The 26,329-nt window shown below is 31.3% G+C and overlaps 1 protein-coding gene and 1 long non-coding RNA gene across 6 annotated transcripts; one reads left to right on the top strand and one right to left on the bottom strand.

Moving 5' to 3' along the window:
* Positions 1-1,694: 1,694 nt before the first annotated feature.
* On the top strand, positions 1,695-26,329 carry LOC148602859 (uncharacterized). Of its 5 annotated transcripts, XM_088552159.1 has the most exons (4): positions 1,697-2,359; positions 18,050-18,157; positions 19,201-19,252; positions 23,539-26,328. In XM_088552159.1, the coding sequence occupies exons 3-4, from the start codon at positions 19,247-19,249 to the stop codon at positions 25,252-25,254; spliced, it is 1,722 nt and encodes a 573-aa protein (XP_088408285.1). In that variant the 5' UTR covers positions 1,697-2,359; positions 18,050-18,157; positions 19,201-19,246; the 3' UTR covers positions 25,255-26,328. The 5 variants fall into 5 exon arrangements, with proteins under 5 accessions (XP_088408282.1, XP_088408285.1, XP_088408287.1 ...); XM_088552156.1 differs by lacking the exon at positions 18,050-18,157 and having other exon boundaries at positions 1,695-2,359; positions 23,539-26,329; XM_088552161.1 differs by lacking the exons at positions 18,050-18,157; positions 19,201-19,252 and having other exon boundaries at positions 1,699-2,359.
* LOC148602860 (uncharacterized) lies at positions 10,455-13,177 on the bottom strand. The gene is made up of 2 exons (XR_015916452.1): positions 13,056-13,177; positions 10,455-11,379 (listed from the first exon to the last, which is right to left on the bottom strand). It is a non-coding gene; the product is annotated as an uncharacterized LOC148602860 (long non-coding RNA).

Below are 26,329 nucleotides of genomic sequence, written 5' to 3'. Positions count from 1 at the left end.
CTAATTACGTTCACTGATTTCTAATATAAATGACATTCTAACGAGATTTTAATAGTTTTTTCAATTATACTCACGAACATTTACTTTGAAAGAAGTATTACTATCTGAAAAGAATGTACTTGTCAATTTGCAGTACAAAAAATAGCCTAAGAGTGTCAAATGAACTAAAAGGTCGCATAAAACAGGATTCATATTACCAGTTGAGTGATTAATATTCAAGTACAATTCTATGTAAGAATCAGGCAATAGGTGGCACATCATATTTCTCAATTTGGTCTTTTTTGCCTCAAATATACTCAATACATTTAGAAAACAACAAAAAAGCTATTTAAATTTATCCTGACGGATCTGTGAAGTAGATATTTTGGACTGCTTATATAAGGAACAAGTGCGGGAAAATTGTCCCGCCATTTTTCCATGGTGCATTTAAACTAAATTTGACCAATCAATAACTAAAACAGGCAAATTTTACAAACACTTTGATTGTTATTTCTGGAGGTTATAGGGTATAAATGCTTGATTCATACAATAAAATCTGTTTTTTTTTTCCTTCATGTGCCACACTTTATACACATTTTGCCTGATTCATAGACGGATAAGTACTTAATAATTTATTGAAAAGCAAGAGAACAACGTCTTTGGGAATCATAATACTACATAGTAACCACGCTCAAAGGAAGAAAGATAGTTAATCCTCATAAGTAAAAAGAAACTGTCATTTAAGAAAAGAAAGAAAACATGAAAGAAAAATGAAAGAAACTACTTGGATTAAACCAAAAGAAATTTACAGCATGGGTTTTGTATGCACGGGTAGTGTAATAGCATAGACGTTTTTTCTTTGCTTTTGACGAAACTCCAATGAAATCCTTCCCGTCTGGTCCTCTATATGTGAAACGGGGTCCAAATAGCACGTCAAATTTATTGGACTTGATAAATTTCAAAACTTAATTACTTTTTTGTTGGAAAGAGACACGCCATACCGTTCGGCATGTTGATGACAATAAAGTCAACTAAATAGAAATGGTCAAAGGCTATTCTTTTAAAAAAAGATTTTGATTAAAAACATTGCTTTTTAAGAATGAAGAACCAATTCTACCAGTAGAGAGTCACAGTTTGTTCCGATCGGAACACCGTTGTATGTTGAAAACGAAGCCATGGCTCTGGACAGGTTACACGATTGTATACATGCTGCTTTCCAAAAGAAAGCTGTTTATATATATGTTAAAGTTGTACTGAAATATATATATTTATAAGAATGATTCATTCACTGGGAATATCATGAGATTTATGCGTAAAATAAACAAAATTTTCCAGTAAAAGAGGGGTCCTACCCTGGATCAGCCACCGAATCCTAATATGTTCAAGATTGTTTCCTCAGAACACAATCTCCATGGAGATACGGCTTATAAATATTTCTCCAAGGCTCCAGGAATTTCCATAAAGTATTTGTCTAATTAGCTGTACCTATGAAATAGATGTTAATATGTACACATTAGTAGGGCATCATAGAGTGCAAGCCGTTCTCAGTAGCCAACTAATACAAGGAAAGTCATAAAACGAACAGTCATTTAAACCGATTAGGGCTATTTACTTTTAAAGACTAGCGGAGGTAAATAAACTTGTAAGCAAGGCACAAAAGATTTACAAAAGATGAAATTTTAAAAGCAGAGAATTGCGTGAAAGCCAATTAAAGGTACATTGTATGATTTGTATTCGATAGCGGAATATGATTTTGTGGAACAGTGGGTTGGTTTCTCGTTGAATGTATTTTTATATGGCTCTATTGAAATATGGTTGGTATAAAAAGATATCCCCGTGATTGGTTCTTTCCTATAAGACATAAAGTAAGAGTGAAAAGTCGCTATTTTCTAGTTCTTAGCTGATGGGAGATTGACTCGAAGTATTTATTACATTAGTTGTGATATTCGGTATTTGAATTTAACTTTTATTTTCAATCCAGATTTATAGTAATACAATAATATATATTGCTGGAGATGTTTCTGATATTAGGAACTATTCGCATCAAACGTGAAGATACGAGGCTGAATTGACTTTTGTTTAAGTCGACATACTTGAATTAAGATGAAGACGAAGACAAATAATTAAATCCTTATAAAGGTCAAGGACTATTTAATAGATTTCGCTGTATACCAATTTCTTCCTCGAACCCAAATTAGACGCAAGAGAGCTTTGAGGACAATTTATGATAAAAGTGCATTTAATTTAGTTTCTGATGAACGTATTTTAAAATTTATAGTTGTTAATTTTCGTTGATTATGACAATGGTGGTCAAAGGACAAATGAGCAACCTACCTAACCCTAGTACTTCCGGCGGTATTCCAGTCATCAAAGTTACAAGGTAATTCTTAGACTAATTCTTTTCTCTTCTATATATATTCAGTTTGATAACTGATCGACTCTATAATTGCGACCACTTGTCACCACACTGATTAACCGGTCAATTGCAACCGCCGACCACTTTAACTAAAGCCCCCTCTTTTATTGCAGTCTGTTTGTTGTGAGAAATTCTATACGTTTTCAGGTTTATACGTGTACATGTACTTGTATGGCAATGATGAGTTTTTCATTATAAAGTTAGATTAAGGTATGCACTTTTTGAAATACATTATCTGAATTTTGAATATGCAAAAACATAGATCTTGAGCATCAATGGTAACTTTGAAAATTTTATTGAATGTATTGCGTAACTATATTCGAAAGTACATGTTAAGAATTTAATCAAACGGCCGATTTAGCCTGAATAAAAATAATAATTTACCGTTAAATGTAGAAGATTCCGTAATATAGTAACGATCTGATACAATTCCTGTAGGTATAAATTACACGACCTGGCTGTTCCAGAAATTTAGAAAAAAGGAGGGGGTCCATCGGGGTTCCAACTTTTATGTGCTTATTGTTGCCAAAATTTTACACGAATTTATAATTAATATTTTCCAACTAAAAAGGGAGTGTCTTCTTCCGATGTCTCCTGTAACCGCCTCTGTGTAGTTAATAACGCCAATAGATCATTTAAAACAAAAACGGAACGAAACAAAAATGTCTCACATGATTCCTATTATAAGCCTAAAAATGGTGCTGCCAAAGGTTTTGAAAAGGGAAGCTGTTGATGGGTTCAAGAATAAGAAGGAGGTTTAGGCTTTTGTCAAAAATTTGCACGAGAAATTAACATATCTTTCCACAGGCGGAGTTCCGACCCTCGATACATCATGGATCCCCCCACACTATAGCTCGCTACATTGTGTATATAGATAGTCTCATAGTTTCATATGTTCATGTTTAGGCCATGTTTGTGGATTATGACGTAATCATCCAACAGCTGACACTTTGGTATTTTTGCCGATATTTTGAAACTGAACTGCTGTAGATCTTGTAATATAGAAACGAATGAAATAAAATGTTCTATTCTAGATGTAGGACATATAAATGTTATATTGAATTGATATTTTCTCGTTTATAAGAATGGTAAATGTTACTTACGTGATATCATAATAATGATGAAAACCTTCACCTAAAAAAATACAAAATACAGCTATTTAAACGCATTAATATTCCAAAAACCTGCTGTTAAATCTGTCGATTTTCATATCATTTGAGATACATTAAATATGTACAACAGAATTTTAAAACCTGAACCTTGACACAAGTTCGTAAGTTAGGTGTCAGTGTATATCGGTTTACATTTGAAAATAAAATAAATGGAATAAAATAAGCTGATTTGTGATGTTATGTTATGGTTGTTTTAATTTTAAGTATCTGTTTTTCAAATGAACATAATTTTGTATTATATTGCGTAGTAGCAGTCTTTATAAAAATCGGACTGGAGGTGATTTATCCATGCCAAAAACCCAACGAATTTAGTTTTATTTCTTGTTCAGAAACAGTTACTGATCACATGAACAGTGTTAGTTGTTCATTTGTTTGTTGCGCTTTTGAGATTAAAAAAATATAGATTGTACATGAAATCAGCACCGTTCTCGAATTGGTTTCATTTGGTCGATTTTAGTTGTAGATAAGTGCAGATCTGAATGCAGAAATGATTATCGTATACCATACATTTGTATATAGACTGGAAAAGCATCGTTTGTTTGGTGGGTTTTTCTTGACCAAGAATTACTTTACCGTTGGCAGTGTCTGAATTTTATATGGACTAGTGCTAGTTAATTCTTTTCACAAATATGTTCTATGGTGGGGATAGGTAAATCCAAAGGGCAGTCCCAGTCCTTCCTGTAAAAGTTAATTTCTATAAAAAATGTAAAATATTTAGTTTTTTTTTTAAATACAGAAATTAACATAATTCATTAAATAACCACGAAAATACAATATATGTTATTGAGTAATACAAGTATATACGAGCGAATATCCTTTTCTTCATTTTAATCTTGAGACAACATCCCCCCCCTTTTCACAAATGTGCGCGAAATAAATTAATGTGCGTCACTATACGCACGGACTACATGTAAGTATATTAATTTCGATCGTAATATTTATTAGATGAAAAAAGAAAATGATGTTATTAAGCTAAATATTTCACATTATTTTTTTTTATACATATATGGGACGGACAGTAAATGAAACGGGAAAAAGTTTTTTTGGTCAAATAAGTATTGCCATTGTCCCGCAGTGAATAGCACGTCATACGTAGCAGCTTATATTAAAATTGGTATCACTATTGCGTCAAAGTTCGTGTGTCCTCTGGGCTTTGTTGATACGTATTTAATTAGACAATTTTACAAGTTTTAATTACGTAAGCAAATTAAGATAAATGTAAGTAATATTGATGTCCCAATTTAAATTTTTATACCCAGAAGCATTGGTTATTAAGACTGCAGTGTCATGGAATATATTTCTCATACCCTATCATTTCATTTATCAGTTCGTAAACTAGGTTTAGTTACACCTTCAATGTACTATGGCTTATCATATACCATTCAATGTCAAGGATACACGGCAGATAATAATACAGTCTATGGGAAATCTAGAGCCAGCATTATTTGATTCGGCATTTCCGTCTACGACTAACAAAACAACAAATTAAAAAGGATATTTTATTTATTGAATATTAATACTTTTCCATTTTACTCAAAAACTTAATTAAAACAATTGTGGTAATTAATATTTAGATATTTATCTGGTTCGGAGAATAATGTTTAAGAACAAAGAATTGAACAAGTACAAAAAAAGTAAATAAACAAAAAAATAAATAAAAGCAACACATGGACAAACCAAATATAAGGGCAAGGAAGAAACAAAAACAAAATCAAGACAAATGGGTTTACAAGATCACAAGCTTAATATGAAAGACATACGACAATCTCCTGCGCAGTGGTAAATATATTTCAAAGCTTGCTTGCGGAATGATACCCATGTACTTGAGAAGCGGTAAAAAGGTGTGCGGAGAAAATTGGTCGGATGAGCATTGAAATATATCGACAAACAAGTTTTAAATGCAATTAGGACTTTAGTAAAGGCAAAAAATATCTATGAGCATTGTCTTCGAAAACTAAAACAAGTATCATAAATGACATGCAGTAAAAATGTCTGAAAATGAGTGATTTTGTTGGATGGGTTTAACAATAAAATGAACAAAAGCTGTTCATAGAACAGGTGCTGCAGTACTAGTTGTACATGCGTACAATAATGCGTAGCTGGACAGAGTTTCTGAACTCGATCATCTCATTCATTGTAAATGCTTGTTTACTACTAAAGTGTCTAAAGTTGATATGATCAATCATATTAGTAAACAAAATGAGAGTTTTAAATAATCCTTTATCACACCTGTATTGACGTTTGATCAACATGACAAAAATATTTTGACGCAAGTTTAACCTACATTTATAACTTTATCTGTTGCGATCTTTATATATTCTTTGAATCCACGTGCTCGTTTAAACGTAGTTATACAGTACAGGTACTCCGGAACTTATATCATAAGCTTCAACATGTTCTCCATGCAAATCATTCAAATAATCGTGAAACATTTGTTTATTATCATCAATTTACTGTAATTCAAATGGAGAAATATTTCCATTTAATATCTCTTTCAAAACGCGTTTACTCAACAACAATATTGTCATTTTAATTGATTTTCCATTTAAAATTGATATGAAGTAAATAGCTCTTTAACGTCCGCGTTATATATTAGCCATATAACTTATATTAAATTTTTATTCGTTTGAGATGGAAATAAATCATAAAATCATGGCGAATCATGCTGAAAAATATTTATTTCTATTATATATATGGATGAGTATTTGGAGGTAGTTTTTGATATATAGCCCTTTAGATAATCCATTTGTGTCTGTGTTTTATGTTTTGCTGAAAAATTTATTTGCTCCTCTGTTGATTAATATTTTGTTGTATATTTTGACCTTCATTTTGATTATATTATTCTTTTGTTCCTTTCTTATGAGAGCTTAGTTAGCTGGAATATTAAAAAAATTCTCAGTGGTAAGACTAGAAAAAGAATCAGTATTCAATCACGACAAATATTGAAATAGCGTTATTGCATTTGTAGTAAGTCACAAATCAGAGACAAAAACAAGATCGAGTTCTAAATTTAAGGACAAACCTTCATGATGCACAGACATTATAATTATTTTTTTCCAATCGGCATAATGTTGGCCAGAGTACTTTTTTCATTCATTTGCTAGCCAAATAATTTTTGTGACAAAATATCCCCACAATCTGAGCCCCCTTTCCCCATCCAAAAAAAAAAATTGCATTGCCTTAATTGTATTTGATTTGCAGTATGGTGTTTGAAATGTTGTTTTACTTAATGTGGTTAATACGTGCTAAATACTTGAAAATATACGATTTAATGGAATGAATACATTGATTCCAAGTCCAATTTGGTCCGCTGGATTAACTATAATTTCCATCAGTACATGTGGAGAAACAACAAACATCTGAGTTTTGAGTTTGAACTTCAACATAAACGATATATTGCATGCGATTGAAGTTAATAGCAAAGTCAAAGTATTCAATTTTTCATGTAAATTGTTTTGTGTCGTGTTTTTTTCTCTATTATCCCACTTCATCACTGGGTATTGCGTTTTGAAAATATTGTAATGACCACTCACAGCGCAATCTGTGTTATCATTTATGGAAAGTATTTAAGCGACACATGTTCCTCATTCATGAATTTATGCAATCATGTCAATTGAAAGGAGGTGAACCATATCAAAAACCCGCAAAATTCATATTTTGGAAATAGTTACAGACCGCATCGCAATTCTGTTTTAAAATTTGCAATTTTGAAAAGAAAAATCTGTGACTGATATTTTCACTTTGCAAGAGTTATCGTTCTTGGTTTGGTTGATTTGATCGGGAGATTAATGTATGTATAATTTTCTCAAAACTACAAATTTGTACACAGAAAGGGCTATAATTACGTAAAAATATGGAATATTAAGATAGAAAAACATCCTTTGTTCTATACGGTTCTTCTACATCTTAAACCCTTCTTCCATTGGCAAAGTCTGAATTTTTTTATGAATTCGTACTTGATCGAAGCATGGTTTCCACTGATTACGCTCCTGTGATGTGGTATTATGATAACTATAATATTTTACATTATTGTTCTAATCTTAACACATTGAACTGCATCATGAACTCTTCTGCCAATATTTCAGTAATCATGACATTTTCAATCATTGTATGAAAGTTTGAGTACCAGAATCAAGTACAAATTTACTTATGACTAATGGAATTATACTTTACGTAACGGAGCCTTGAACTTCAAATATATTTTACGAAAAAAAAAAGAAAATAAAACCAATTGGCCTCTTTAATCATGAACTTTAATTAATTTCTCCTCAAGAGATCATACTATGTTCGTATTAGTACAGCTTTCAACGTGCTTATGATTTGAACAATATAAGTCTGATCGTTTCATTATATTTTTCTTCTGATGAAGAAAAATCTACTTCAAAAATGACAATTTCAATTATGAGTAGAGATATCTTGAAACGTATTTAATATTGACTTTTGAATAGTTCGTGTCGTTGTTATAAAAGGGAACAGAAAATATGATTATGTGTTATTATGCAGCTAGATTAAACTGAATTCCACTATTCATCATTAGCCTTTTATCTTCTATAGAAAAGTTAAGCAGAATTTAAATGACCTCGTTTTAATAACTTTCAAATATATCTTGTAATCGACATGTTACTTGCGTCAAAAATTATCACATGAAGGAAACACAACGCGTCATAGAACGGCTACATTGAAGAGTTGATATTTATTAATGTGAAATAGTGCAAATGAAACGAGACATATATTGGTAAAACACGGTACTTGTGTAAATATATTTTTTTTAAATGATTATGCGTTCCTAATCTAATTTTTAGATGGTTGGCCGATATTTGTCGTTACACTTACTGATGCAACATGTCTTGTAGCCTTAACTTGGAAGTTACAACCACTATCCTACGGTTAAAGTATTGTGCATTTAGCTGACTTTTATTATTTTATTTTTGAAATTTAAGATATCTCAGCATTTCTGAATTTAAAAAAAGTAAAAAAGAAATAAAAGTGAGTTCAGTCGATTTTTGACACACATGAAACACCTCCTGTCTTATGTTTATAAAGTCTGCTACTTAAACTAAGACAAGAAGCTAATGCCTTCTTTTTCCTTTTGATACTGAACCTGTTAGTTTTTTTTAATACAATTTCTATTCTAAGTTCCTATATTTCTTTCAAGAAAATAACACATGGCACGTAATTTCAAATTTTCTGTACAGTTTTTTCGAACGCCACTAATTTATCAGTATTTGGCCAATCGGAAAACAGAATTACGATCAGGTGACTTGTGTTTCCATAGAAGAGCGTCCTTAAAATCAAAGGGTAAAAAAATTCAGAGAAGTATACTTTGCTATGTAAATAAGTTTGGAATATACTATTTCAAATTAAATCATGATAGTAATGCGTCTTTTACTATTATTTCTAATAAATTCAACCGGATAAGTACAAAATCAAAGCAACCATATCCTTCAATATGTATTATTTATTAATAAATTTCAAATCAATGAGAATCGTTGTTTTTTTATATATTGTGGGGGACCATGAAGTTTTTTTTGTTCGAAATTATCGACAAATTTCCAATTGTCATCGAATGATTTGCGTCCACACCAAGGCAAGGTTCATTTTAATTTCTATTTTGGTCCAAAAATACCCTAACAAAAGACAAGTGCATTGCTAAACTATTGCTTATTCTACTTCGACTACCGTCAACATTGACTACTGTTAGCTCAAGATTAAATGGATATCATGCCACCATCATCTCAATCACCTACAAGATATATGTGTAACTCGTTTCGCCGATATTAACGTTCAACTCAACAACCTTAAATGAAACTTGTCGACCTCATTTGATGTGCTCATCCTTTTACAAGTTTATCAAATTGACACACCTCTAACATAGTTAAATCAGCTGGAAGGATGTTTCTGCATCAAAACACTTGAAAATAATATTTTGCAAATGACGTGATCATTGATGTAAATTGACGAACTTAAGGAATACACAAATGTATCAAATATGAATATAATTATTGACAGGGGATGAAAAGTTCAGTTTGAAACCTTTTCATCTTTATTGTAAAGATATATTAATAGTTGCTTATCCTCGCCAAACTAGCTTACCATATAGTTGAAATTATTCAGCTAGTCTCTAACTCTGACACTAATCGTTTATCAATTACCAAAACCACGGAAAATGCAAAAAAAATGTCTTAAATATATACAAAAGAGAAGTAATTAGAGCATTGGATATTATAAGACATAAAAAGAAGAAAATTAAGCGTCTAAAATGCATATTACATAATAATGATATATGTTACCCATTGACATAAATAATTTCTTAAACCAGACATACCGATTACAATAATGTCAATAGAATATGTCGGCCGAGTATAACTTAAAGGGTGTCCATGTAAAAATCATGCAAATCCTATGATATGAGTGACACAGGGTAAATTTCTTCCAACTGTGTTTTTTTTTATTCTAATGTAATGTATATAATATATATAAGTTAAAAAGTACAAAGTTTGGTTTCGAATCGACGATGAATCGCCTAGGAAATGATTTTTGGTTCCCGAACGAAGCAACTGAATTTTGCTCAACTTCAAGGGTTATCTCCTTTTTTCAATGCTTTATATGTAATTCATTTCTCTGTCATAATTGCAGTTAATCCATACAACATTCAACTTTGAGAAAGAATGCATTTGTGATCTGAAATGAGTGAACCTTTTTTAAAGAAAAAAAATATCATGTGCCACCCACTGCCTGTTTCTTTTTGCACGGACACCCTCTTAGTGAAATAAGGATTTTCAAATTTATACCATCCGTCTGTAAAGTGCAGTGTAAAGCTCGTGATTCATGAGAAGAATTGTGACAAAAGAACATTTAAAGCAGACACAAATATGCCACAATGCAAGTTTGAAGGGTAATTATATATCTCGTTTAATAAATTAATTTCATCAATCTAATACAGAATAGAAAAAAATTCTTAAAATATAAACGATTCTCTGGTTGAAAATTTAATCCACAGATGGTGGTTAGAATATAAATTATGAAAATGTTAAGACCTCTAACATAAGTTATGTATATTGTTTAGGAAATATGTTTAACAAAATTTTTAATTAATTTAAGTTTATTTGTTGATTTTGTTTACTGAAGATTAAAACTTCTTGTTCCCATCAATAGTTCGTCTGTTGTGTGAAAAACGAGGCGGATACGAATTGAATATATATGTAGAATATCAAGAGTAGTATTATTTGCATGCAGTTTTGAAAATAAGTTCTTGGCATGAGATAACTATATATATATATATATATATATATATAAAAGGGTCTGAAAAATTCCCAACGGTGTTAGAACTGTCAAATTTGCCAAGCAAATTTTTGGTCGTTCCCTCCGTGGTACTCGAACTCGTACTGCTGTGACAGCACCGTCTGCACTAAGTCCAGCGCCCTAGACCACTCGGCCAGCTAGGCTATATGAAAATATAGCTTTCGCTGGCCGGGTCATTCCTCCTCGTAGGATTAATCTAGGGCTGTAACTTAGTACACGATGTATGGTAGTACGGGACAGTTCATCTAGCTGTTATTATGTAGGATAGAGGATCAAATTAATGATGCATGTCACAACAAATCAATATTATACAACGTCTCAGAATGTGACGACTCTGTTCGCTACACTGCTCCATCGGATCGAATTGATACAGGAAAGATAACGTAAACTTATAGAAGGGTCTGAAAAATTCCGAACGTGTTAGAACTGTCAAATTTGCCAAGCAAATTTTTGGTCGTTCCCTCCGCGGGACTCGAACTCGCACTGCTGTGACATCTATGGCAACACCGCCTGCACTAACAAAAAATAAAAAAAATAAATATGAATGATCATATTATCTGCTATTTATTTTCATCACTTATTTGGATACTCAATTTTACAGTTTCAACTCTCAAAGTCACGATGAAGTACAAGATCATTTGTATTAATTCTGAATGAATAAATCCTCTCCGTGACCTATATAAATACTGTATAAGAAAAGAAGCAACAAAACAGCTTTGTATTAGAAAAAATTTCTCACTTTGTTTTGCAAAGACCATAGTGTCAAGAGTAAATATAAGGGTGCATGGTCTTTGTAAAGGTCTGTGTATTTCCGTGTGATTTTTTACAGATTGTTGGGCATTGATCTGATTTTAGACTACGATAAGGACAAATGAATGTAAAAAACTTCTACCAAATGTTTCGTTTAATGATAATGTAACCGTTCAATATTTAGATAAGTTCTTACAAACATGTCCGAAAAATCATCGAATTACCAAGTAGTTGAATTTATTTGAAGAATCTGGTATAAATAATTAACATATCTTCTTGTACGCAGTGATGTAAACGAAAAAAAAAACAAACAAACAAAACTCAATTGTATATGTGATGTTGAAACAGACCACAAGGAAGCCAATATTCCTAGCGGAAATCAAAAGAATGTAATCCAGGGAGAATGACCAGACAGCGAAGATAGACGCGCATAACATAAAATAACAAAAATAATACACAGACAGAAAAGCGTAAATGAGCAACTCGGATCCACTAAAAACTGGCAGCATGGACCAGATGCGCCGGTAGGGTAAGCGTTCACCACTTTTCTAAGGATACTGTTAAGTAATGTTTGATTTTAGTCTACGACAAGACAAAGTGAATAAAAACCTAATATCAAATGCTTTGTCAGATCCTTCAGTTTGATAAATTAAACCATTTAATATTTAGATGATGTTCTTACAAACAAGTCCGAAAAATTCACGAATTGATATACTTATCTCAACGAATATGGTGTAAATCACTAACACATTGTCGCCATTTACTCTATGCGATTGACCAAAAAAAAAAAGAAAACTCGTTTGTTTGTGAGATGCTGAATTTTCCCATGATACCACCGAATGCTTAAAACAGACAACCCTTTGACGTAGGGTTATTTATTGGAATTATAACATCACCATCATTACTGCATAGCTTATTTTATTAACCAGGGCATGTTCATATGTCTATGTGATTACTACAAATATACAAGGTCTTCTCGTAATGACATGCTTCACGGGTTCTTCCTGCTTCTAAGCTACCTAGCAATTCAATTGGTCAAACAACATGTTTATCGATGAAATTCTCATTTCATTCTAAACTGAACTATACATGACCTTGTCTGAGTATGGGAAATAATGATATGTAAAGTAGTCTTCCACCCTAATATATGATTTTATCATCCAATTTCGTTTCTTAACTTATTCAGACAATGCACCGTTATGGTTATCTAATTTCTGAAACCACTTTTCATATCATTGAATGAACGATTTAAAAGATTTCATAATAAGAGATTATATTTACGTGAAGCGAAAAAAAATGCTTATCGTTTTTTCCATTATATTCATTTACTACTGGTAATTTAAAAAAAGGATTAAAATGCGGTGAACGAACAGAATTGTCCAATAGTTATAAAAAATATGACTAATGTATGTCTAAAACGACTTTATTTTACTCACCATAATGAAATATTATCTCTAATGATTAAAGTTATAATTTGAATGAATATGAACGTTAGAAGAACGGCTGTATCGTCGTGATTGATTTTATTCAGATATTGTGTCTATGCCCTTGGTGTCATTGAAAATATTTCCGTAACCTGAACGTACTTACATGAATTAAATATCAGTTATATCACATGCCATAATGGGATAGTATTTATATCACGAATGAAACCCAATGCATTTAATCGCGACAGTAGGAAAGGCGAAATAAGTCCAGATAGGCTACACACTAAGTTCAAGAGTTAAGGTATCCATAAAATATTATTCATGTTAACAATGGCTAGATTTAACGATATTTTTCATTTCCTGTAATATATATTTATTATATCAACAAATTCTTTTGAGGTCGACGTCAGGAAAGATACCATAAATTCTAGAGGAAATATGGAATTATATATAAATTTTGTAATATTTTCATTGAACATAAAATTATGGTTTCCTATGGTGTAAGTGGCATAAAAAACTACAACTCCACGACAAGGGAATAGGAAACACGGAATTAAGATGATTGGGAAAAATAACTTTATTTTCTTTAAGTTTTTTTCCAGTTGATGCATGCAATAGAATGCTTTGGTCGTAAAATTGTAAAAAAAAGAAAACAAACTTGTAAGTATTTTTGGACGTCCCTTCTACTATCAACATTATTATAGTACATGTATGGTAAAGGAATTTTATTAAAATTTGATGATTGAAACTTTTGTGATTATATATCTCTTCATTCCATTCAAACCTTTTAGTGTACATTAATGTTGCCCACCATTCACCCAACCAATTTTAATGTGGGGCTACTTATTTCAATCGGTAATAATTATTTGGTATCATGACGCATACCATTAATGATGTATGCATATTAAATTTTACATATTCATAAAATAAATAATAAAATGAATAAATATGCATCATAAGAAAATGAAAAGTTAGTGCAAAATCATTAAATTAAATGTTACTTGAAATTTGAACATTAGTTCCAACAAAATCAATAAATAAGCCTTGAAATTATAATATAGGCATCACATGAATTAAGAAATCTTTTTAAGATACAAATATGATTAATATATAATTTGAACTAAGTTTGATGGCTTTTTCAGAATCGATGCAAAATTTATAAAAGGAGTACGGATACATTATATGGAGTTTGATGATAAATTTGATAAAAATCTTTACAATTGACATAAATGTGAAACTTTTTATTACTTGAGGATGCATAGATTCAATTTTTAGTAAATGTCTACTTAAAATATAGGACACAAGGACTTGGTATAACCAAATTTGGAATATCAAAAAATGGAAAGTAAAAAAAAATTAATTTAACATGTATTATTCAGTACGGACCACGCAAAATTATAAAGTCACGTGGTACTTTATAAAGTGTATGGACCCATCATGCTATTGAAGACCTGAATGGGTAAATTAGTCTTTATTCTGCTTGCAGATGTCACTATTAAGCCTGTAAGATCAGTACCAGTTTCCATATTGCACCATAATGATTTATTGAGCCTCCTTGGAAAATAATTTCATGGTTTTTTGAAACAATTGTTTTGTTGATTTTCTCATTTATCATTCATTTCAATTCAAAGCATGCTTCTGAAATGACAAAAAAGTTGAAATGAATCTACCACACGGCGACGTTCATAATAAGCTTTTTAGCAATGTATGTACAAATGGTACTTGTTAAGTAGACAGTCTTTATGATTACATTTGTACATATCTGTCTGAAAAAAATATTTAACTAAAGACCTATTTCACTAAAGAGGATAACATAATGAACATTATGTAACTTTAGATTTATGTCACCAAAAAGGGTGTAAAACTAGACGGTGTAAATATTCATTGTTCCCTAAGTTGTCCTTTTCGCTTTTGTAATCTACATGTCAAGTATAGGTAGAACGGTACGAACGTACTTTATTTTAGGTTGTTCTTTTATGTATATGGTACTCAACGACTGCGTGATTTGACAAATTTTACTGGTATTAAAAATCTTTCTCATTATTCTTCATTACAAAGATGCATTTTTTTTTTAAAGTTCAAAATAATTTTTATAAATGTAAACTTTTTTTTATTATTACTTTTCTTACGTTTATGTTTGGCAATAGAAAAGGTCAGATTATAGTGCCCTCATTGTTTTAACAAGGTTCTATTATCAGTTTCAATATTGTCGTTTTTTTTAAAGTGACACCGTTCTGCCTATACCCAAAGGTCTATCAATCTTTAAAAATATATCTCAGAGTAAATATTGCAAATTACATATTCCATGAAAAAGAAAAAAAATATTCAGACAATAACGACTGATAAAAGAACATTGGTTTATAGGCTAAAAGTGCATTTGTACCGTCCAAAACTGAGACGCAATTCAATCTGTGTCAGATTGTCATTTAATTATTTTAATTTATATTCGCTCATTGCCGAATCAAATTGTGATTGTTTGAACCTTTCATGTCAATTAATATTTGGAATATCTCTAAAATGAATAAACAGGTAAAACACCCGAAATAAAAGTTAGAGAAAATGATAATCATTTCAAATAATAGTGAATTCAAGTAATAGCTTTGTCAGTAGATTAAGGTATTACTTTTTAGTATGTGCTTCTGGAGAAAGGCATTGAATTGGTGAAAGAAAAATGTACTGTATTATTCATAGGTGCAGATGTATTTGTTATTAAGAAGTAACTAAATGTCTTTTGTACAGAGAAATTTTCTCAAATAAAAATTAATAGAATAACAACGAATATTAGGATAAATAATTGGAAAGAGTGAATAACCAAAATATTATCAAGAGTACCGAAGAACGCCTAGATTTAACGAGAGTGCGGAACTTGTTCCGCGCACGAATTAAATCCTCACGCATTCTAGGCAAGTGTGATAATTTTTTGGTTATTCACGACGATAACCAATTGATCATCCTATTTATTATATAGATTTTCTTCATAATTGATTAATATTTTTAATATGAATTTTTGAATTCTGTGATAGGCGGATTGATATCAAAGTTGTGACTTTTTGGCGGGAGAAAGCACGAGATTTATTTCACATTGTGAATTATCAAAATTTATTACACTGAGAACATTCCATAAAACACTGCTATCTATATAATAAAGCATTTTATTGTTTTCTTTTCTTTAACACACGAATTGTTATAAGGTAAACTTTGCAATTGGTCCGAATCAACAATAATTGAATACATATATCTCATATATGTGCACTTTAAAACTGAACTTCAACTTTCTTAAATGAAAGGAAATGGGAAATGAATGTATGTCTAAATGTGTTCGACAACATTAAAAAATGTTGTTTCAATGGTGTACTTTGATTTTCCGTTCGAATTGGCTTATTTTTTCAAAACCAAAATTAATTTATTGATCATCTTTGGCTTTATCAATTATTGCCCTACATACTGTGCTGCCATTTCCGCAAGTCGTTAATGCTCATCTTATGCTACGCCTGTGTTAATAATATATGGATATAATGTTAGAATATATGATGACTTACGGGTCTATTCTGATATGCCTGTTTGATTAGTGACAGTCCTGGTAGATTCAACTGTTCTGTGATCATGTGAAGTACAAAATATTTGCAAACAATTGATGCAACATATTTTTTCTAAAGCATGTGAAATACATATTAATTGATAATAAATATCAACGTATTGAAAGCGTGGTTCGTTTAATTTTTAATTTGATCTTTAGGATTAAGGTTTGATTTGGTAATATAATATTTTAAATAAGTTTGGGTTGTAATGTTTTATTTACATGTTAATGAGTAATCAAGGGAACCAAGGTTACAGCGGTAATCAAAAGAATGTAATCCAGGGACAAAGACCAGACATGGAAAACAGACACACACAACAAAGAACATAAAGTAACTAAAATCATACATACAAAGTAACAAAAGTAAATGAGCAACTCGGACTTCACTAAAAACTGGGAGCATGGACCAGGTGCACCGGTAGGGTAAGCGTCCTCTGCTTTTCTAGAAACACCCGCCAAGTTGCTCATAAAAAGTCAAGTCTGGGGTAGACAAACGAGGAAAGGAAACCTATGACCCATTGAATAAATCAGTTAATATTAATCTATTTACAACATAACTCGCTCAGAACTTGAACAGACGTATATCTCATCAAATACAATGAATACAAAATGCGCCATAACATCCGTTTTAATAGTTTGAGCGCTTTGGATTCTTTAATAAGATAAGAAGTATATGTACACTAGCCAGCATTTACTATTTTGTCATGAAAATTAATCCATCTCGATCTAATCAGAACACCCTTTTATAGTAATTATCCATTTATGATAAATTCATTAGGTTTTTAATAAACAACTTTAAAAATCATTACCTAATTTTGGCAATTTCACGACAATTTTTCAATAGTTATATTTGAAAGGGTTAGGAGATAGTTATCGGAAATGAGAGTGAAATACGAGAGTTGTAATCTTCGAGTCACACAGTTATTAAAGGAACGGTGTTATTAGAGACATTAATTATAAATCGATTATAATCATTATGACAATTGATTATTGGATGAGCACATTATTTATGTTTGTAAATGGTTATTTCATAAAATTATCTTCTACATAAATTAATGTTAAATTGTGTGTAATGATAAAAACGCCTTTTGACTATCACAAACTTGATAACTTAACTATATTCATTATAATTTGGTTGGAACTTCTTTTCAATTAAAAATACATGTACTGTAGTTGTGAAATGTTTGATCAACTTTTGTGATGATTACAACTGTTCAATATCCAGACGCAGATCAAGTTTGTTTTTGGTTAAGGAAACGAAAGATTTAGCGAATTAAAAAATGCACATTTGTTTATATGCATGTTCTTGGTAAGAAATGTTTCGCCAATATTAACTAGTCGTTTGTTGTTACATTTCGACAATTGTATGGATGTCGTATTACATGAAGAGTGTTTTTAAACTGTGATATACACTTTAATTATATAGCTGTTACCCTGATGAATTTACATCAACAGTCTGTGAGGTCTCAGGATAGCCTGCTCAGCTAAAGTGTTTAAGGTCGTGGGTGGAGTCACACCGAGGACTTGGAAATTGGTAATCACTATTTCTTCACCAAACACACGGTTTTTATGGGGAAAAGTGACGACTGGTTGGCTTGGAATCAAAATAATGTGTCCAAGAACAAGGTGACATGTCTATCCGCTGCCATTGGAGTCTGTGATCTGCACAATAAAAATCATGCTCACCATGTCAGACTTGTGCAAGGCAGGGTCTATTTGATTGGTCAATCGTTCTAGACATAAAGCCATAATCAATCAATTAGTCAATCAATCAATATGAATTTAACTTTAAATGAAAAATACTTTGTTTAATTTAGGAGCATGAGTTTTTTCTACAATAGGACATTAGCCCATAATCAATCAACCAATATGAATTTACTTTCAATATAAAGTATCTTGTTTAATTTATGAGCCTGAGATTTTAAATTATGTTATTGTATATCGTGTGTTCAATATCTATTTTGGAGAGAAAGGACACATGGAGATTTCAACATCCATTTTGGAGAGAAAGGAGATACATTAATATTTTCTGTTTTTCTTGCCAAACACGTCAGATATCTAGTAGTAGCTGTCGTTGTAAGAATCATGGAAATTCCGTTATATGTAATACACCCTAAAAAGGTTATATATTTTTAGTTTTGTAATTAAGTTGTCTGATGGGTCTATATTATGAAATGAGTAATTATTCATTCCAATCTGTCTGCTCTTAGGAGATAATCCAACTGAATATATTTTATTGTATGCATAACGGCATTCTGGTTGATATATTATCAAGGCAGGGTCGGTTACATTTACTTTTGAAATCAACAGTGTATTCTATATATTTGTTATCTCCTAAAAACACGAGTCATATGAAAAAACGAGTGTTAATTTCTGCTTACTATGGCAACTCAAACAAAGTATCAAATAAAAATATGTAGGCTTTCAAACCATGTATCACACTTCGTATGATTCATACATGGAGTGCTACTTAAATTTTAATTGTCCTAAAAGAGGACAATTTATGTCCTACTAAAATAAAAATTTATTCTGACTGACAAGTTCAATATATAATTATCTTTTCTTTTACTCTTGCAGTTCACCGGATGAAGAAGCATCTAAAAGCCATAAGACTGCAGAGAAAATGCAGGTAAAATATAAATATATAAGCTGTTGCCAAAAATGATCTAAAACGTGAAATACTTTTTATATTGTTAAATACAATGACTAACATCAACCACCCTAAGGATCATTTATAACAGTATTGTCTTTTGGAATAACAATTCAGCCAGCAAAACATTGTAAGAATTTGAACGCAATTTAAAAAATCATTAGAAAGGAGGTAGACCTAGGGTAAGGGGCTCAACTCTTAAAAATCATTGGAACGTTTGTATTCAGCAATTTACATCAATCTCATGTAACCATCAAAGAAACATGGATTGATTTCATTCTGATTCAAATGAAAGCTTGATAGGCTTTGGTGAATTGAATATGATTCAAACATATCATTGATTTCAATAGTTATGTCCCCTACCCTAGGTCTACTATATTCAGGTCTGCGCTTTTTATAATTTGTTATAATTTGGCGTATCAGGACAAATCTATGCAATTCACGTCACATGAAGAAAGCAATCGATTGGCGTATAAGTTAATGAATTCTAAAAAAAAAAAAGAAATAAGAAAAAGAAAGAAGTTCGACGTTATTGACGTCACTAGCTATCTTGCCGAAAGATAATATATCAGTCAGAATTCCGTTATACATTAGATTTCATTATTGTTATATAATGAAATCTTGAAAGATGTAAATAAACAAGTAATCATTTGATACTTGATATTAAACAGCAACGAAAACGCAAGTCATATATAAGCCGATCTTCTCCTTGCTTCAATATTCGATATTGACGTTTGAATATGGCATTGACAATTATCTCCTTTATCACACTGTCTGATAAATTGAAACTCAAGTTATATCGAAGGTGTCATCAATTATTGTTTAAGTTCGTTATAATGATATTAAGTCTAGATCCTCTTCACATGTTCCTGTCATTTTTGTCATTAAAGTATTACGTAAGATATCTATTACCATTTATCAAACATTTAAATGAACACGTTTTATCTAACACTTGCAAGGATCAATATATGAAAATTAAAGGCTCATTCAGTTTTCCTTTTTCATTCGTTTTTTTGCATTTCCTTAATGGTGTTCGTAGAGTACAGTATTACCATTTTAAGGATGTCAAACTATTATATTTTTTTTTCGAACAAAAGTCCATTCCGAAGTTTCGTATAAGTAGGTCTTAAGAAAGTCTTGCATAAAATTGGAAAGGAAGTCATACATCATTTCGCTACTCCAACATATATCAAATGAAGCAACAAATAAACATGTTTTATGTCCGGTTTTGGTAAAGAAAGCAAAAACATTTTCAAATACTATATGGGCTAATATAAGAAAAAAAAAAACTAGTCGACGCATTTTAAAATTTTCAATTTTATATACTGCTGAAATTACGATAATCAACTGTGGTAGCATGGTTACATTCTGTTTCTAAGATTTTCATAAAATATTTCAAACATTTATTATTCAGTCACTTTATTCAAAGCAGTCCTTTAGTGCAGTGTTGCAAGCGCAAGGGGATTTCCCTAACATTTATAGGTGTAAATAACTTTAACTACGTCAATTGGAAATCTATCGTGAACATTTTAAAACATACATATTTTTTGCTTGTAATATCATCTTTAATTTCAACAGAAAAAGGACAATCGTTCATTACAAACTAAAGAACATATCATAAACGGAACTAAAATCTGTTGTAAACCACTGTTTCACTTTCAAACACCTGAGTCAAATAATGGTTATTTTTTTCTCTTTCCGATGTATTCTTGGTTTTGCTAGGTTATATACTATTTTACATTTCTCTATATGATTTTGAAAAAAGATTGTGAGTTCGGTAATTATGTTATTAACGTCTTTTAATTGACACAAGAAAGAAGGAACAAAAAGGTACAATAAAATGAAAATTACAAATAGACATGAGCTAAACATTTTTTGACGTATAACAACGGCCTATGAACAATTATTGATGCAAAGTTAAAAATATGTTCCCAACTTGGACTTGTAACAAAATGTTACCCTTAAAACATTAATTACATTTAATTAAGTAACTCTTATGATCATGTATACATGAAACAATAGAAAAAATGGCATAAATGTAATATGTCAAGAATTTTACATTTTCTGTAACCACTTTGATGTTGTTTGAATAACCAGTATAAAAATTTGGCTCAAACAAGTTGCCAAAGAATTCCCACCGTCTGTCTTGTTTATTTATATTGTCGACCTGGAATTTAATGATAAAAAGCCGTATCCGTTAGAGAACTTTGAAATAGTTCAAAAATCTATATCACTGCTGTGTTTTAATGAGTTATAATCAATACGTTCTTCTACAGCTCTACTGTGAAATATTTAAATCCATGTTTTATAGTTTTAAGTCAAATATTTACTATGTAGATTCGACAAAACCTAGTACTTAATATGGATATAAGTTTCAAATATCTACTTCAGCAGGTGAGTAGACAAAAAACTGCTTAACTTGAGAATTTTTGAATTATAAAAAATACATGTAATAAAATTTTAATTAGATAGGTCATCCAGCAGTCTATTGTGTGATTATCGTTCGAGAGCGGAAATGTTCTATGACATGGATAATGACAAGTAACGAGTATATTTTATTGTTCCCGTTTTCTGATTTTAAAGGATCTTCTATTTTCTGATCGATTCCATCTGTGGATATTATAAAATGTTACATGTAATGTCAATTAAACTGTTTAAAAGTAAAGAGTAACTTTGTCTTTAAAATGTTCAGGACCAAGTTTCATAAAAATTTCCAGATTGAGATCTGAGAGAAATCTCAGAAATTTTCAATCTAATGTTTTTCGGGAACCAGGTCAGTTTGATTCCAATTATTCAATAACCCTCAAGGAAGAGCAAACTTCGTTTGTATTTGTTTCGTGGATGTCTTATGGTTTGCAGGGTATACAGTTAGTATCTGAGACAGACTTTTTTTGTTGTGTACCGTTTATTGATTCTTAAATAAAACAAATCATGTTTGAGAGCTTAAAGTTATATGAAAAAGCATCTATCCCGACATTTTTTTAAACTAAGGTTTCTAGTTTACATTGATCCAAGTGTGGATAATGGATATACGCATAACAATAAGATCTGAATAATAAATGCAATTTTACTGGCTATGCTGACGTGTTTCCATTTCCGGCACATATGAATAAAAAATTATTGTATTTTTTGTACTCTTGTTGGCTTGCATATGTAGACTTTTCATTAATAACTTTTATAATATCTTGAATGTATGTATGATGCTTGGACGTTAAAATGTTCAAAGTTAACGACTACGAAAAAATGGGAAAATAAATAAACTGTGTATATGACGTCGAGTAAAGAAAACCGAACAAAATGTCTACTTGAAACTGTTTGGTTTAGGAGGAGAATAGTTTGTTAATCAAAACATTATGTATTTAGTTACTGAGTCAATAAAGTAACCTATCTAGATGATTGGCACGTATAAAACAAGTCTTATCTATACAGAGGATTGATACTTATATACGTAAAGTCTATTCAAATATTCAAAAGCGACCATATCTTATGTCGTTGTGACTAAACATACATTTGTATGGACACTTATAATATGGAATAAACTTTCTTGCTTCTATCTGTAACCGATCGTATAATATCAATGTTTTATCATGTAGACAGGTGAAGATATACAATTTATATCCTTAATGTAAATTTATCTCGAAATGTTTAATGTCAGAGCATAAGGGAGTGGTCAAATAAATACTCAGCTGTAAATTTTCGGATCGATATTGAAATGCATTTTTAAGAAAAAAAGGGGGAAAATACCGATGAGTTATTAAAATTGATAATATCCAACTTTTATTTTTCTCGGAATTATTCGGCTTTTAATCGTGTATTTGGAATATGACAGTACTATTTATTTTTCGATAGGATAATTACTATTTGTACTAGTCTAAAATCGAATTCAAGTATCTAGGTATTAAATATCAGTTCGATTTTTATCGTTAATATTTATTACCAGTGAATATTTGGATTTATTACATATTGGAATATCATCGTCGTTATTTGAAAAAATCTTAGATCGACTCAAAACAATCGATTCTGTATTATTCAGTGTGCTGTTATGTTGATGAAACAACTCACTTGATTAAAGTCAAATGTATGAGATTTTTTTGTGAATCAATAGCACATTCATATACATCAATGAAAGTGATAATTAGTTGTAACGTGTTTGATGGTAATACTCTGCTTTATATACTGTAGAGTTGCTTTGTTACGCACTTGCTGTAAGTTTTTATCGTTTCTAGGTAACGGTATTAAAAAGTATCATATTTCAAATATTTCAGGTTAGACTTTTGACCCTTGAAGAGAAATATCGTAGTTACCTATTATACCAACAAATTAAAGCATTTGAGGAAAAGGTTTACCTCAGCTATGATAATTTCAACGTGGATGTTCTCCTCAAAATGTTTCGAGAGATGGCTAGGCGATGCAGAGGTACACGGGACATATACACCTTAGCGGGATTGCGTCAGGCGTTACAAGCGGAGATTCGAAAATGTCACATGCGCCAGAGAAATAGAAGAGCTAAAGATATGATAGAAAAGAAACCGGAAGAACCAGATCCTGTAATTCAATACTTTATATGGTTTTTTGATAACCTTAAATATTTAAGAAGCATGAGAGCTAACTTCGTAGATAGAATTTTTACTCCATTATTCAAGTATTTCCACGAAGTAGGAAGTGTGGGTCCAGACCGTGAACGGTCCCTTGATTCCGCCATGTCATTTTCTAACTTCAGTATCAATTCTGGAAAAACCCATAATAGTCATTTGACAGGAATGTCGTCAATATCCGGATGGAGCCATGTGAACTCCGAAACTGGAAGTCAAGATTCTGATGACAACATTCACACAACGAGAAAGAAAATGCTTGCTCGGGCTGCTCTTCTCCTCCTTGGCAGAGAATTTAGAGATGTGAAAAATCTTTATGATTCAACAGAAATCGAGAAAATTTCACACAGACTTTCGTTCTTGAAGGAACAGCTAGACTTCCTAATAGATAATGAATCACAGTTCAGTTCTGAAATGTTCAGCCAAGACAGTGAACGAGCTGTTTTCCATTTGAAAGTGAAAAATTCACGGACATATGGTTTAATGCGACTTATCCCAGATATACTGGTAAAGTTTCAAAAAGCTGCGTGGTTAGCCAGAAAATGGCTAGAACTTGATGACATGAAAACCAAAGATTTGAACGAGCGCTTGCAAAAACTTGCTTTGTTAGAAGGACAATTTTCAAAAAGACTTTCAACTTTGTCAACAAACATTCAAAATCACGAAGCACAACTGGAACAAGGTACGCGAGAGTTGCAAAATTTATTGAAAAGAGAGGATCGCGCGAATGACCTCGAGCTGAAGATGCACGATTTTAAGTCTAAACTTGCAAAACTACAGGAGGATATGACTAGTCTCAACGATGAGAAAATGTCACTGCTCAAAGACATTGAAGAGTGTAGAAAGAAAATTGATACATCAAAACAGAAAAATTTACAAACTATGTATGAAAGAAATAAACTACAAAGATATGCAATAGAAAGACAAATTGCAGCTATAGAGTTCCAACAAAATCTTGCAACTACCGACATGGAAGTGGAAAAAGAAGTAAAACCAAACATTATGTACTTCACTAATGACGTACAGGACCGTTGTGAAGAGCTCGAGCGAGCACTGGAACAGGAGAAAAAAGAGAGACACACTCTACAAGCAGCTTTATATCCAATATCTAAAGACAAGGAATTTATCGCAGAGCGACTTCGAGAAAAACGATTAAGAGCAGCTGAAGACAAAGGACAAACTGTTGCCAAGTACATTGGTACTACAAATCAAGAAGATTTAACTTTTCGGTCGCTTCCTGGTCGTCTTAACGTGAATGACAATGGTAGTCCAACAAATCGTTCGATTTTACATCAGCCATTTACATCTCCAAGATATTCCCAACGTTATATTGTGGAAGGCCGAGACTCTATATTACAGGAGTTTGGTTCACCAATGCCTGACTGGTGATTGGTTCAAACCCTTGGTATGATCTTACTGTGATAAACACAAATGTCGCTGATTTATTTGCACTCATTTTGACGTATCTTACCGATGATATGAATACAGCCTGTATTTATGTGACAACATCAATCTGGATCCCATATCTCTCAATATTTGTCATTTCAATGCTGTAATGTTTCATTGTTATGTTAGTTAGTGGTGCTCATGCTTTCGTGGCAACATAAAGAGTTGTATACAAAATAACAAGCTTGAACATTGTTTCAACCAAACACATTTTCAACCCATGTACACGAAATCTGGAATCGCACATATATATATGCAAAATGGTATTATATTTTGTATGGAACATAAAACAGTTCGAAAAAAAAGTAACTTTAATCATAGAGAATGATTGGGTAAATCTTAATAGATTTGACACTTACCACCCACAAGACTGCGAACGAACAGGTTTGATTTAATGAAAAAGTTAGTATATATATCATTTATATTTTTACTGGATTGTGTAGTATTTACGTCGAGGAACTACCAAGTTCGACTATTCAGAAACTCTATTGTGATATTGATACGTCTTCATGATTTAAGTAGTAGTCTTTCTAAGAATCATGCAAATTGTGAAATATGTGATCCCCCCCCCAAAAAAAAGGCTGTACATTTTAATTTTGTTATTAAGTTGCTTTATAGGTCTATATGATGAAACGTATAATTATTCATTTTAGTCTGTCTGCTCGTAGGAGATAATAAACATTAAAAATCCAGCAGTTTCTATTGTATTCTAATGCAATTTACATATTTATCTCCTATAGTTTTGAATTATACAGTACATTCTATATAGTCTTACATGTTAGTTTTGTTAACAATAAAATTTTAAACAAATTATCAAAAATGAAAAAAATATGAAGGCTTTCCAACCATGAACCACACTTTTCATGATTCCTACCTGGAATGTTACTTAAATGACCACTGGTGTTTGATATATATTTAACACTAGATTTATCGTATTGAAGAAATATAAGGTAGTATACAAGAATGTTACCGCCATTGTTTTCATCTTTTTTAGTTAACGTTTTCATAAATAAACATA

The sequence above is a fragment of the Perna viridis genome, chromosome 11 (assembly GCF_037379345.1).
Source record: "Perna viridis isolate PV_CMFRI_1.1 ecotype Kerala chromosome 11, ASM3737934v1, whole genome shotgun sequence".
NCBI lineage: Eukaryota > Metazoa > Mollusca > Bivalvia > Mytilida > Mytilidae > Perna > Perna viridis.
The sequence above is the reverse complement of the archived record's forward strand: the minus strand, read 5'-3'. Positions and strand labels throughout refer to the sequence as shown.